Here is a 13112-nt window from a genome sequence, read left to right as displayed (position 1 = left end):
GTAGGGCTGGAGGGGGTTACAGAGATAGGGAAGGGCGAGGGGCCATGGAGGGATTTGAAAACAGAACATTTGAATCACAGAACCTTACAGCACAGAAGGAGGCCATTTGGCCCATCACACCTGTAGTGACTCTCTAAAATAGAGGCAAGAAAGACTTGCATTTATATAGCGCCTTTCACAACCTCAGGACGTCCCAAAGTGCTTTACAGCCAATGAAGTACTTTGAAATGTAGTCACTGTTGTAATGTGGGAAACGCGGCAGCCAATTTGCGCACAGCAAGATCCCACAAATGGCAATGTGATAGTGACCAGATATTCTGGTATCCAATTAGTCCTGTTGCTCTGCCTTTTCACCATATCTTTTTAAACTTTTGTGTCAAATATTTATCCCCTTCCCTTTTTAAAAAAAAAAGGGATTCTGGACAGTTTCCCCACTGTTTCTGGGCAGGTATCCGATGTCTTAACCATCCTCCGTGTAAAAGAAGTTTGCCAGGTGAGTGGGACAAGAGGGCAGCTTTAGATTAACAAAAAATAAATTTGAAGCAGCTTATACAAACAGGTCTAAAATAACGATAAACCATCTGGAATAATCCAGCAGGTTAAGTGCAGCAGAGGGGTTAGAGGGCCCCAAAATGTAGCAGGAGGCACTGGAAAGACCGTCTACTCTGACTTTTCCACATCTTTTGGATGAGATGTTAAACCGAGGCCCCGTCTGCCCTCTCAGGTGGATGTAAAAGATCCCACGGCCACTATTTGAAGAAGAGCAGGGGGAGTTCTCCCCGGTGTCCTGGTCAATATTTATCCTTCAACCAACATCACTAAAAAAGATTATCTGGTTATTTATATTGCTGTTTGTGGGATCTTGCTGTGTGCAAATTGGCTGCCGCATTTCCTACATAACAACAGTGACTACACTTCAACGGTACTTTGGGACATCCTGAGGCCGTGAAAGGTGTGATAGAAATACACGTTCTTCCTTTTTCTTTCCCCTTTATGTTCTTAGAGGTGCTAAAATATTTGTGAAAAGGAACAAGCTGTCCTGGTTGAGGTCGGGACATGGACACTGGCCCCAGGAGGACGTACAGTGAGTGCCCCTCACTGATTAGGAGGGCAGCTATTTTTAGCGCATGATCAGTGTGTGACTCGCACGCAATCCTGTGACGTCTACATCACATCGAATGATGCAATCTCAGGGTGCGGGATCTTCCTGTGTGATCGCACTCCAGCAAAGGAGTGACCAGGCTGCAACCCGGCATGGAGTCACCACACCCCCCTTCAAAGAACAGGGTCAGTGGGTCGAGCAGGACTAGATTCCAGATCACCTTCATAGTAAAATGGGGAGAACTTTCAAAAGGGAATTGGATAAATACTTGAAAAGACGACATATGCAGGGCTATAGGGGAAGAGGAGTGAGACTAATTGGAAGCTCTTTCAAAGATCCGGCACAGGCACGATGGGCCAAATGGCCTCCTTCTTTGTGGTTTCATTTTATGAATCTCTGAAAATTGAAAGGGAAATTTTCAGGAAGGACACACGGTCAGTGACTGCCCCTCGAACTCTCAGCTGTTAAATCACGAGGGTGCCACCCCGGCAACGGGGGGAGGGTGCCACCCCGGCAACGGGGGGAGGGTGCCACCCCGGCAACGGGGGGAGGGTGCCACCCCGGCAACGGGGGGAGGGTGCCACCCCGGCAACGGGGGGAGGGTGCCACCCCGGCAACGGGGGGAAGATTCGATCTGTAATGGGGACGCAGCTGTACTAAAATGCAGCTCTCCCACTTCACACAGTGACGTAAAGCTCCCCACACAAAAAGAACCACTCCCATTTATACAGTGCCTTTAACGTAGTAAAACGTCCAGGAGCGATTATCAAACAAAATTTGACACCGAGCCACGTAAGGAGATATTAGGACAGGTGACCAAAAGCTTGGCCAAAGAGGTAGGTTTTAAGGAGAATCTCAAAGGAGGAGAGAGAGAGATGGAGGGGTTTAGGGAGGGAATTCCAGAGCTTAGGGCCCAGGCAGCTGAAAGCACGGCCGCCAATGGCGGAGCGATGGAAATCGGGGGATGCGACGTAAGGCTCGGAGTTCCCGTTGTGATGAAATTCCCGGGGTTCCCTAAACCCCTCTCGGGGGGGATTCGAACATCAGTTTGTCTTGCTCTGCACACAGCTCACTCCCACGCTCGAGCAGTAACCTGCAACGATCTGGCACTGTCAGAGTATCCAGCACTGCCCTCACAGCGAGCAGTCGCTGAATATCAACATCCAGCGTTAAAGCGTATTAAAATAAAATTCAATTAACCATTGGATTAATCCCGTCACACATTCCTGGTATAACTGTAGCCATAGCAACCATCTGTTATCATTGCTGATTAGTACACATTCCAGAAGCCACACTCACACCTTAGTCTATCTAAAGCAATCACTGCAGCCAGCGCTAAACAGCAACATAAACACTTCTCCACCCAGAGGCTTTCAAGGATGAATATCCCCTTTGCAGCAGATAATCTGATCCAGCCGTCAGGCACTCATCTCACTGTCCAGCCCCATGGGTAGCCGGTGTTACTCTTCACCTCCCCCCTCCTCTTACCCCAACTGTCCAAACCCCCCTCCCTCCCAGCTCCAAACCACGGCCAGTAATCCCGTGCCCCGTTGCCCTGATACAATCGAGTGACCACTTGAGGGCAGTTAAGAGTGAACCACGTTGGTGAGGGGACTGGAGTCACGTATAGGCCCAGACCGGGGAAGGACGGCAGGTTTCCTCCCCTAAAGGACAATAGTGAACCAGTTGGGTTTTTACGACAATCCGACAGCTTCATGGTCACTTTTACTGAGACCAGATTTTTATTTCCAGCCTTAATGGGATTTGAACTCTTAACTTCTGGGTTATTAGTCCAGTAACAGAACCCCAACACCACCGTCCCCAGGATAATCAGACTCCTAAACTAACAATACAGCATCCATCCCATTAGCAAATGGCCTCAGTCCAAGGCCCGGGGGCTATCTGGAACTTGGACCCATTCGAGCATCTGTCGTCTCGACACTGGGTTAGAGCAGGAGGGACAGGACGAGCCGTGAATGGAGACTGATCCCAACTGTGCAGAGACCACACGCACCCCCCCCCTCAATCCCCCGCTCCTCTCGGGGACACACGAGGGTACTGAGGCCAACTGTAATATCACAACCACATCATCTCACCGAGCACGGCCCAAGGACTGAACCCGAAACCCTGTGGTTTGTGCACCTCTGGACAGCACCCTCCCCTCCTTCCACACCCCCCTCCCCCTGGACCGCACTGGGCAGCGCCCCTCCCCTCCTCCCTCCCCCTGGGCCGCACTGGACAGCGCCCCTCCCTTCCTCCCACAACCCCCTCCCCCTGGACCACACTGGGCAGCCCCCCCTCCCAGGCCACACTGGGCAGACCCCCCTCCCCTCTCCCACAACCCTCCCTCCTCCCCAGGCCACACTGGGCAGACCCCCCTCCCCTCTCCCACAACCCTCCCTCCTCCCCAGGCCACACTGGGCAGAACCCCCCTCCCCTCTCCCACAACCCTCCCCTCTCCCCTCCCCTCTCCCACAACCCTCCCCCCTCCCCAGGCCACACTGGGCAGCCCCCCCTCCCCTCTCCCACAACCCTCCCCCCTCCCCTCTCCCCTCTCCCACTACCCTCCCCCCCTCCCCAGGCCACACTGGGCAGCCCGCCTCCCCTCTCTCGCCTTCTGCGCCCCGCACTCCCCCCCGCCCCCCCCCCTGCGAGGATCGAGGGGCTCTCAGGGCAGGGCCCCTCCCACACGGCAGCTCTGATCTGTAGCACGCTCAGCTTTTATAGTTCTATTTACCAGCAGCTAATTGCTACAAGTGAAACCAGTTTGTTTACAGAGCAGTCACACACACACACAGTCACACACACACAGTCACACACACACACACAGTCACAGTCACACACAGTCACAGTCACACACACAGTCACACAGTCACACACACAGTCACACACACAGTCACACAGTCACACACACAGTCACACAGTCACACACACAGTCACACAGTCACACACACAGTCACACACACACACACAGTCACACACACACACAGTCACACACACACACAGTCACACACACACACAGTCACACACACACAGTCACACACACACACAGTCACACACACACACAGTCACACACACAGTCACACACACACAGTCACACACACACACACAGTCACACACACACACACAGTCACACACACACACACAGTCACACACACACACACAGTCACACACACACACACAGTCACACACACACACAGTCACACACACACACAGTCACACACAATGTTGTGAAGCAGCATCAGTCAGCTCCACCCTGGAACATGAGCACGAGATGTGGAACAGCAGAGTCTGACTGGTTCCTGTTCCACACAGAGTGAGGAACCTCGAATGGACATTCACCCATCGTGTAAACCTCGATAGCGACTCTTGACATCCACTGATTGAGAGGCATCGCCACAGAGCCCGATCTGTCCACAACAACAACAACCTGCATTTATATAGCACCTTTAAAGCAGTAAAACGCTCCAAGGCGCTGCACAGGAGCGATTATCAGACAAAAATTGACGCCGAGCCTCGAGGAGTTACATTGAAACTAGAGGACAGAAACAGGCCATTGGTCTGTGCCAGCGTTTATGTTCCACGAGTCTCCTCTCACCCTATCAGCATATCCTTCTATTCCTTTCTCCCTCATGTGTTTATCCAGCTTCCCCTTAAATGCATCATTTAGGACAGGTGACCAAACACTTGGTCAAAGAGGTAGGTTTTAAAGGAGTGTCTCAAAAGAAAAAGAGAGCTGGAGACACAGAGGGGTTTAGGGAGGGAATTCCAGAGCTTAGGGCCTAGGCAGCTGAAGTCATGGCCACCAATGGCGGAGCGAAGGAAATCAGGGATGCGCAAGAGGCCAGAATTGGAGGAACGCAGAGATCTCGGAGGTTGTAGGGCTGGAGGAGGTTACAGATATGGGGGGGATTTGAAAACAAGGCTGAGAATTTTAAAATCGAGGCGTTCCCGGACCGGGAGCCAATGTAGGTCAGTGAGCACAGGGGGTGATGGGTGAACAGGACTTGGTGCGAGTTAGGATACAGGCAGCAAAGTTTTGGATGAGCTTGAGTTTATGGAGGGTGGAAGATGGGAGGCCGGGCCAGGAGAGCGTTGGAATAGTCGAGTCTGGAGGTAACAAAAATATGGATGAGGGTTTCAACAGCAGTTGGGCTGAGGCAGGGACGGAGACAGGTGATGTTGCATGGAAACATACACAGGAATAGGAGCAGGAGTAGGCCATTCGGCCCCTCGAGCCTGCTGCACCATTCAATCAGATCATGGCTGATCTTCAACCTCAACTCCACTTTCCCGCCCGATCCCCATATCCCTTGATTCCCCCAGAGTCCAAAAATCTATCGATCTCAGCCTTGAATATACTCAGTGACTCAGCATCCACAGCCCTCTGGGGTAGAGAATTCCAAAGATTCACAACCCTCTGAGTGAAGAAATTCCTCCTCATCTCAGTCCTAAATGGCCGACCCCTTATCCTGAGACTATGCCCTCGAGTTCTAGACTCTCCAGCCAGGGGAAACAACCTCTCAGCATCTACCCTGTCAAGCCCTCTCAGAATCTTATATGTTTCAATGAGATCACCTCTCATTCTTCTAAACTCCACAGAGTATAGGCCCATTCTACTCAATCTCTCCTCATAGGACAACCCTCTCATCCCAGGAATCAATCTAATGAACCTTCATTGCACCGCCTCTAAGGCAAGTATATCCTTCCTTAGATAAGGAGACCAAAACTGTACACAGTACTCCAGGTGTGGTCTCACCAAAGCCCCGTACAATTGCAGCAAGACTTCCTTACTCTTGTACTCCAAACCCCTTAAAGACAATAAAGGCCGACATGCAATTTGCCTTCCTAATTGCTTGCTGTACCTGAATGCTAACTCGGTGTTTCATGTACGAGGACACCCAAATCCTTCTGAACACCAACATTTAATAGTTTCTCACCATTTAAAAAAATATTCTGTTTTTCTATTCTTCCTACCAAAGTGAATAACCTCACATTTCCCCACATTATACTCCATCTACCACCTTCTTGCCCACTCACTTAACCTGTCTATATCCCTTTACAGACTCTGTGTCCTCCTCACAGCTTACTTTACCATCTAGCTTTGTATCGTCAGCACACTTGGATACATTACACTCGGTCCCTTCATCTAAATCATTAATATAGATTGTAAATAGCTGAGGCCCAAGCACTGATCCTTGCGGTACCCCACTAGTTACGGCCTGCCAACCTGAGAATGACCCGTTTATTTCTACTCTGTTTTCTGTCCGTTAACCAATCCTCTATCCATGATAATATATTACCCCCCAACCCCATGAGCCCTTATCTTGTGTGACAACCTTTTGTGTGGCACCTTATCAAATGCCTTTTGAAAATTCAAATATACCATATCCACTGCTAGTTACATCCTCAAAAAAACTCTAATAGATTTGTCAAACATGATTTCCCTTTCATAAAACCATGTTGACTCTGCCTAATCATATTATGATTTTTTAAGTGCCCTGTTACCACTTCCTTAATAATAGATTCCAGCATTTTCCTGATGACTGATGTCAGGCTAACTGGCCTGTAGTTCCCTGTTTTCTCTCTCCCTCCTTTCTTGAATAGTGGGGTTACATTTGCTCGAGGTGGAAGGAGGTGATCTTGGTGATGGAGAGTATATGGGGTCCTCACTCCTTGTTCACACAGGGGTCACTGGAAGTGGGATCCCTAATGATCACCCTGCTCTCCCCCAGCCCAGGGGCACCGGGGCCAATTGTAGTTTCAACACTGCTGAACGGGCCTGGTCTGCACTACACTGAGCACAGGTAGAGGCTACTCGGGAGAAAGATCCCCAATCAAACATGTACTGCATACAGATTTCCCCCTCGTGGTGTTGTCTGAGAAATCTTTCCCATAGCAGCGGTCCAAGCTGCTCAATGGTGTGTGGCTGTTGGAGAATTAATTCAACGAATGCCGCAGGAAGTGCCAACAATATCGCCGCTGTCTCCACATCATCAGGAGCCCCTTCACCCCAAGACAATAGAGCTCTTCATGCAACTCGAGCAGGAGCTAGTCGATGCCAACAGCCAAGGCAAGGTGCCCAGGGAACAGAGATTCTCGCCCAGAAATAAACAGGTAGGGAACCTGGAGCAAGAAAATGATGCCCAAGGGGGAGCAGTATGGTCCTCGGCCCACGTATGCCTGGGGTGGGGGAGTAGGGGGGAGGATGTGGGCGATGCTGGCAAACCAGTATTTATTGCCTGAAGGGTGTCAGTGAACCAGTTGGGGTTTTATGACAATTAATTTATTGAACTCAATTTCCCAATTTGGCATGACAGGATTTGAATTCAACGTATGGGTTTAGTCCAGAACCAGGACCACTAGGGTTATCGGTGAACAGCTGGGGGGCAGACAAGAGATCTGAATCACAATCTAAGTCACTTAGTTCAGTTGTCTGTCAAAAGGCAGTTATCAGGAGTAAAGGGGAAAAAAATACTCCTTATTCTGTACTGTACACGGGACAAAGGAGTATTGTATCCTACTGCTGTTAGAACAATCCTCGAGTTTGCACAGGACAATCTGAACAAACTAACCATCCCTCCAACACATATCTGCCTGGAAATAGAAACATTAACCCTCTGCCACCACAGAGTTGCTTAAAGCTGGATTAAGACACATTTTGAACGACAAGAAATGCCAAACCCAGTACTGAGGGGGTCAAAATTAAACGGGTTTCTCCAGCAGGTGGCCGGGGCTGAGCTCGAGCTGTTCCAACGTACCCACAGGGCCTGTGGGCAGAACACACCCTTCAGTAACTTGTGGGGGGGGATCTCCCTCTCCACCCACTGATCTTAGTGATTCCACTTGTTTAGATCCTGTCAGCTCTGCTTGTCTGGGACCGAAACACCCAATCCAACAGTCGGAACAAGGCACAGTCCAGTGGTCTCCATGTGGAGCGTCTCTGGCCTCAGTCTTTCCATTCCTGCTCTCTCCCCTCCTCAGGGATCACTGGACAGTGATCAGTGATCAGGAGCAGGAACCCTGGCTGATTTCCCCCTCTCTCTAACCCAGGGGTCACTGGACAGTGATCAGGAGCAGGAACCCTGGCTGATTCCCCCTCTCTCTAACCCAGGGGTCACTGGACAGTGATCAGGAGCAGGAACCCTGGCTGATTTCCTCTTCTCTCTAACCCTGGGGTCACTGGACAGTGATCAGGAGCAGGAACCCTGGCTGATTTCCCCCTCTCTCTAACCCAGGGGTCACTGGACAGTGATCAGGAGCAGGAACCCTGGCTGATTCCCCCTCTCTCTAACCCAGGGGTCACTGGACAGTGATCAGGAGCAGGAACCCTGGCTGATTTCCTCTTCTCTCTAACCCAGGGGTCACTGGACAGTGATCAGGAGCAGGAACCCTGGCTGATTTCCTCTTCTCTCTAACCCAGGGGTCACTGGACAGTGATCAGGAGCAGGAACCCTGGCTGATTTCCCCTCTCTCTAACCCAGGGGTCACTGGACAGTGATCAGGAGCAGGAACCCTGGCTGATTTCCCCTCTTCACCTCCAGAGAAATTGAATGAAAATAAAGAGAGAAGAATTGCCAGTGGACCATGTGTTAAACCACCGCGCGTCCCAAGCTGACTCAAGTTTGTGGAACGTGGAGACCAAGCAGAAACATTTTCAGTAAACATATTGATTTTAGATAGTGAGTCAGCTGTTCAAACTCCAAATACCAGTCCAGGGCGGGAATAATATTGGACACATAACAAGCTCAGCCCCACCGGGCACTGAGCACCTAGAGAATGTCAGCAGAAAGACAAACAGCAACCCCTTCACCTTCCACCCTGTTAACACTCATGCAAGCAGTGTGGAACAGGCAGATTAAACCCTTGGCGAATGAATAAATAAATACATTTACCACTCAGTCCAGTCTCAGCACAGAAAGCAGCTGCCTCCCCTCCCATGTAAAGTGTGGAACTTCACTCAACACATCACTTGGCACATCTTGTCTGTGCCAACTCTTTGCTAAACTAATCCCACTGCCCCGCTCTCTCCTCATAGCCCTGTATCAATCCCAAACTAATCCCACTGCCCCGCTCTCTCCCCATAGCCCTGTATCAATCCCAAACTAATCCCACTGCCCCACTCTCTCCCCATAGCCCTGTATCAATCCCAAACTAATCCCACTGCCCCACTCTCTCCCCATAGTCCTGTATCAATCCCCAAACTAATCCCACTGCCCCACTCTCTCCCCATCGCCCTGCATCAATCCCAAACTAATCCCACTGCCCCGCTCTCTCCTCATAGCCCTGTATCAATCCCAAACTAATCCCACTGCCCCACTCTCTCCTCATAATTATCTTCCTCTGCTTCAACTATTCATCCACTTTTCCCTTAAAAGATACCTCAAACACTCCCTGAAGCAAAGTATTCCACACTCCAACAACCCTCTCTGAAGAAACCTGTCTCCTCACTCTCAGGGGTGACCCCCACCCCCACTCCTCCTCCTCCTCCTCAGCAATTCCCCAGAGAAAAGTCTTTCCTTTTTCACTATCAAAAATCCTTCATGAATTTTAAAAATCTCTTGAATCTACTCTAAGTCAACTCTGGCATCTATAAAGGGCGTGTCAGCGTGGAAGAGAGCATCACTGCTCCCAAACCAATCCTAATATCAGACGACTGATGTCTGGCCGCTGTCTGAAACCCGGGGGGGTGGGGAAATATCAGACTGAAGCCTGTTGCTAGAGTCCCCGTCAGAATAAACCAAGTCTGAGATTCCCCCCACCCACCAAGAACACAATCCAGTATCTGACCCCAACTAAGCTCAGGATTAATCCCCAAAACCCAAGGCCCACCCACCTCAACCCACACAGGCACAAGAGAAGCCCAGCTCATTCAGGACATCCTCCAGCTATATACACAATTACACCGAGAATAACCAAACTTCAAGGGAAACAAAATTACCATCAATGCCAACATAAAATTCGTAAGTGAATCCAAGTGTATCACAGCCCCAATTTTATTAACTTGTATTGGGTTCATGTTTACTAATTCCTGGTGTAATTTAATAGAGGTGTTCAAAATTATGAGGGGTTTTGATAGAGTAAATAAGGAGAAACTGTTCCCAGTGACAGGAGGGTCGGTAACCAGAGGACACAGATTTAAGGTGATTAGCAAAAGAACCAGAGGGGAGATGAGGACAATTTTTTTTAAAAAGAGAGTTATGATCTGGAATGCGCTGCCTGAAAGGGCAGATTCAATAATAACTTTTTAAAAGGAAATTAGATAAATACTTGAAAAAAGGAGAAATTTGCAGGGCTCTGGGGAAAGAGCAGGGGAGTGGGACTAATTGGATAGCTCTTTCAAAGAGCTGGCACAGGCACGATGGGCCGAATGGCCTCTTTCTGTGCTGGATCATTCTATGATTACCGATGTTCACAATTTTAAAAAAAATCTCAGAGTATTCTCTACTCCAATGGAAACAGTCCCAGTATCTCAAGTCTCTCATAACCAGAGTTCCCCACCCCCGGGTGTCCAGCCTATAACGGGGCACCCAAACCTGCACCCAATATTCGGGGTGTGACCCGCCCAATGTCTGTGCAACATTACAGCAAAGGAGTGAGGGACTCGGACACACGGGAGGGGCAGAGTAAAACATCCCAGACTGAGACCCCCCCCCCCCCAACATCGGGGAGTGAGAGCGGGACAGACCCGTCACTCCCCGGACTCTCCCCGGGGGTCAGTCCTGCGGCCACCCGGTGCCCGGACAGCGGCTGCGGGCAGTCGGTCCACAGGGTCCGGGAGCCGGATCCCGCTCCTCCTGTCCCCAGCCCGGGGGGCGATTCCTCTCCCAATCCTTCGCCCCGGAGCCGGACTGAGCTGCGGGTCCGCTCCCCGCTCCCCCAGACCGGGACCCCCAGACCCCGGGACCGGGACCCCCAGACCGGGACCCCCAGACCCCCCAGACCGGGACCCCCAGACCCCCCAGACCGGGACCGGGACCCCCAGACCCCCCAGACCGGGACCCCCAGACCCCCCAGACCGGGACCCCCAGACCCCCCAGACCGGGCGCGGGGGCGGAGCTTCAGTCGGACCCGGCCGAAAAAATCGCGGTCTGACGGGGTGAGAAACCCGCACAAGGAGAGAGGAGCGGGAATAAACCCCCTCCCCCCCCCCGGGAATAAACCCCCTCCCCCCCCGGGAATAAACCCCCTCCCCCCCCCCGGGAATAAACCCCCCCCCCCCCCCCGGGAATAAACCCCCTCCCCCCCCCCCCGGGAATAAACCCCCCCCCCGGGAATAAACCCCCCCCCCGGGAATAAACCCCCCCCCCGGGAATAAACCCCCTCCCCCCCCCCGGGAATAAACCCCCCCCCCGGGAATAAACCCCCCCCCCGGGAATAAACCCCCCCCCCGGGAATAAACCCCCTCCCCCCCCCCGGGAATAAACCCCCTCCCCCCCCGGGACACACACACACCCCTCCCCCGGGACTCCCCCCCGGGACCCCCCTGTGACACTGACCTTGCGGAAGTAGCTGTTTTCCCGCAGGGGTCTCGGTTGATGTCCCGGGGACAGGATGGTGTCGCTCATCGCGGGGCCGCGACTAAATAACAGACCCGGGGCTGGAGCCGCTCTCGATCTCGGGCTCCGCTCGGTCCCTGAGTCTGTCCCTGTCCGTCTGCGGGCTCCGCTCTCTGTCTGTCTGCGGGCTCCGCTCTCTGTCTGTCTGCGGGCTCCGCTCTCTGTCTGTCTGTCTGCGGGCTCCGCTCTCTGTCTGTCTGTCTGCGGGCTCCGCTCTCTGTCTGTCTGTCTGTCTGCGGGCTCCGCTCTCTGTCTGTCTGTCTGTCTGCGGGCTCCGCTCTCTGTCTGTCTGTCTGTCTGCGGGCTCCGCTCTCTGTCTGTCTGTCTGTCTGCGGGCTCCGCTCTCTGTCTGTCTGTCTGTCTGCGGGCTCCGCTCTCTGTCTGTCTGCGGGCTCCGCTCTCTGTCTGTCTGCGGGCTCCGCTCTCTGTCTGTCTGCGGGCTCCGCTCTCTGTCTGTCTGCGGGCTCCGCTCTCTGTCTGTCTGTCTGCGGGCTCCGCTCTCTGTCTGTCTGTCTGCGGGCTCCGCTCTCTGTCTGTCTGTCTGCGGGCTCCGCTCTCTGTCTGTCTGTCTGCGGGCTCCGCTCTCTGTCTGTCTGTCTGCGGGCTCCGCTCTCTGTCTGTCTGTCTGCGGGCTCCGCTCTCTGTCTGTCTGTCTGCGGGCTCCGCTCTCTGTCTGTCTGTCTGCGGGCTCCGCTCTCTGTCTGTCTGTCTGTCTGTCTGCGGGCTCCGCTCTCTGTCTGTCTGTCTGTCTGTCTGCGGGCTCCGCTCTCTGTCTGTCTGTCTGTCTGCGGGCTCCGCTCTCTGTCTGTCTGTCTGTCTGTGGGCTCCGCTCTCTGTCTCTGTCCCTGGAGTCCGGCTGCTCTGACTCTGACCCTCCGCTTCCTGCCGTGTCTTTAATTCCAGTCCCGGTTCCTCCCTCTTTCTGCATCACACAACCGTGTCAGAGTCACAAGCACCAATTCAAACAGGACTCAAAACAACTCCGAGACACCCGGACCGCCTCCACCGCAACAAATCCGCTCCTGACTGCAGCAATCACTGGGTGCTGATTGCAGGATTTACTTGGTACAGATTGCAGGATTTGGAGGGTGCTGATTGCAGGATTTACTTGGCACAGACGACCTCATCCCCTCATTGCCCAGGTATGTCCTGTCCACAAAAAGCAGGACAAATCCAATCCGGCCAATTACCGTCCCATCAGTCTACTCTCAATCATCAGCAAAGTGATGGAAGGTGCCGTCGACAGTGCTATCAAGCGGCACTTACTCACCAATAACCTGCTCACTGATGCTCAGTTTGGGTTCCGCCAGGACCACTCGGCTCCAGACCTCATTACAGCCTTGGTCCAAACATGGACAAAAGAGCTGAATTCCAGAGGTGAGGTGAGAGTGACTGCCCTTGACATCAAGGCAGCATTTGACCGAGTGTGGCACCAAGGAGCCCGTGTAAAA

The 13112-nt window shown here is 52.5% G+C and overlaps 1 protein-coding gene across 1 annotated transcript in view; it reads right to left on the bottom strand.

The window, feature by feature from the left end:
- Window positions 1–12534, bottom strand: part of rhpn2 (rhophilin, Rho GTPase binding protein 2) — a 45421-nt gene extending 32887 nt beyond the window's left edge. Inside the window, exon 1 of the mRNA XM_067998209.1 lies at window positions 11602–12534. Within this exon, the coding sequence (XP_067854310.1) occupies window positions 11602–11670 (69 nt within the window). The 5' untranslated portion in view covers window positions 11671–12534. The remainder of the gene's footprint in view (window positions 1–11601) is intronic.
- Window positions 12535–13112: the final 578 nt, after the last annotated feature.

Source organism: Heptranchias perlo, chromosome 16 (genome assembly GCF_035084215.1).
Source record: "Heptranchias perlo isolate sHepPer1 chromosome 16, sHepPer1.hap1, whole genome shotgun sequence".
Classification (NCBI taxonomy): domain Eukaryota; kingdom Metazoa; phylum Chordata; class Chondrichthyes; order Hexanchiformes; family Hexanchidae; genus Heptranchias; species Heptranchias perlo.
The sequence above is the reverse complement of the archived record's forward strand: the minus strand, read 5'-3'. Positions and strand labels throughout refer to the sequence as shown.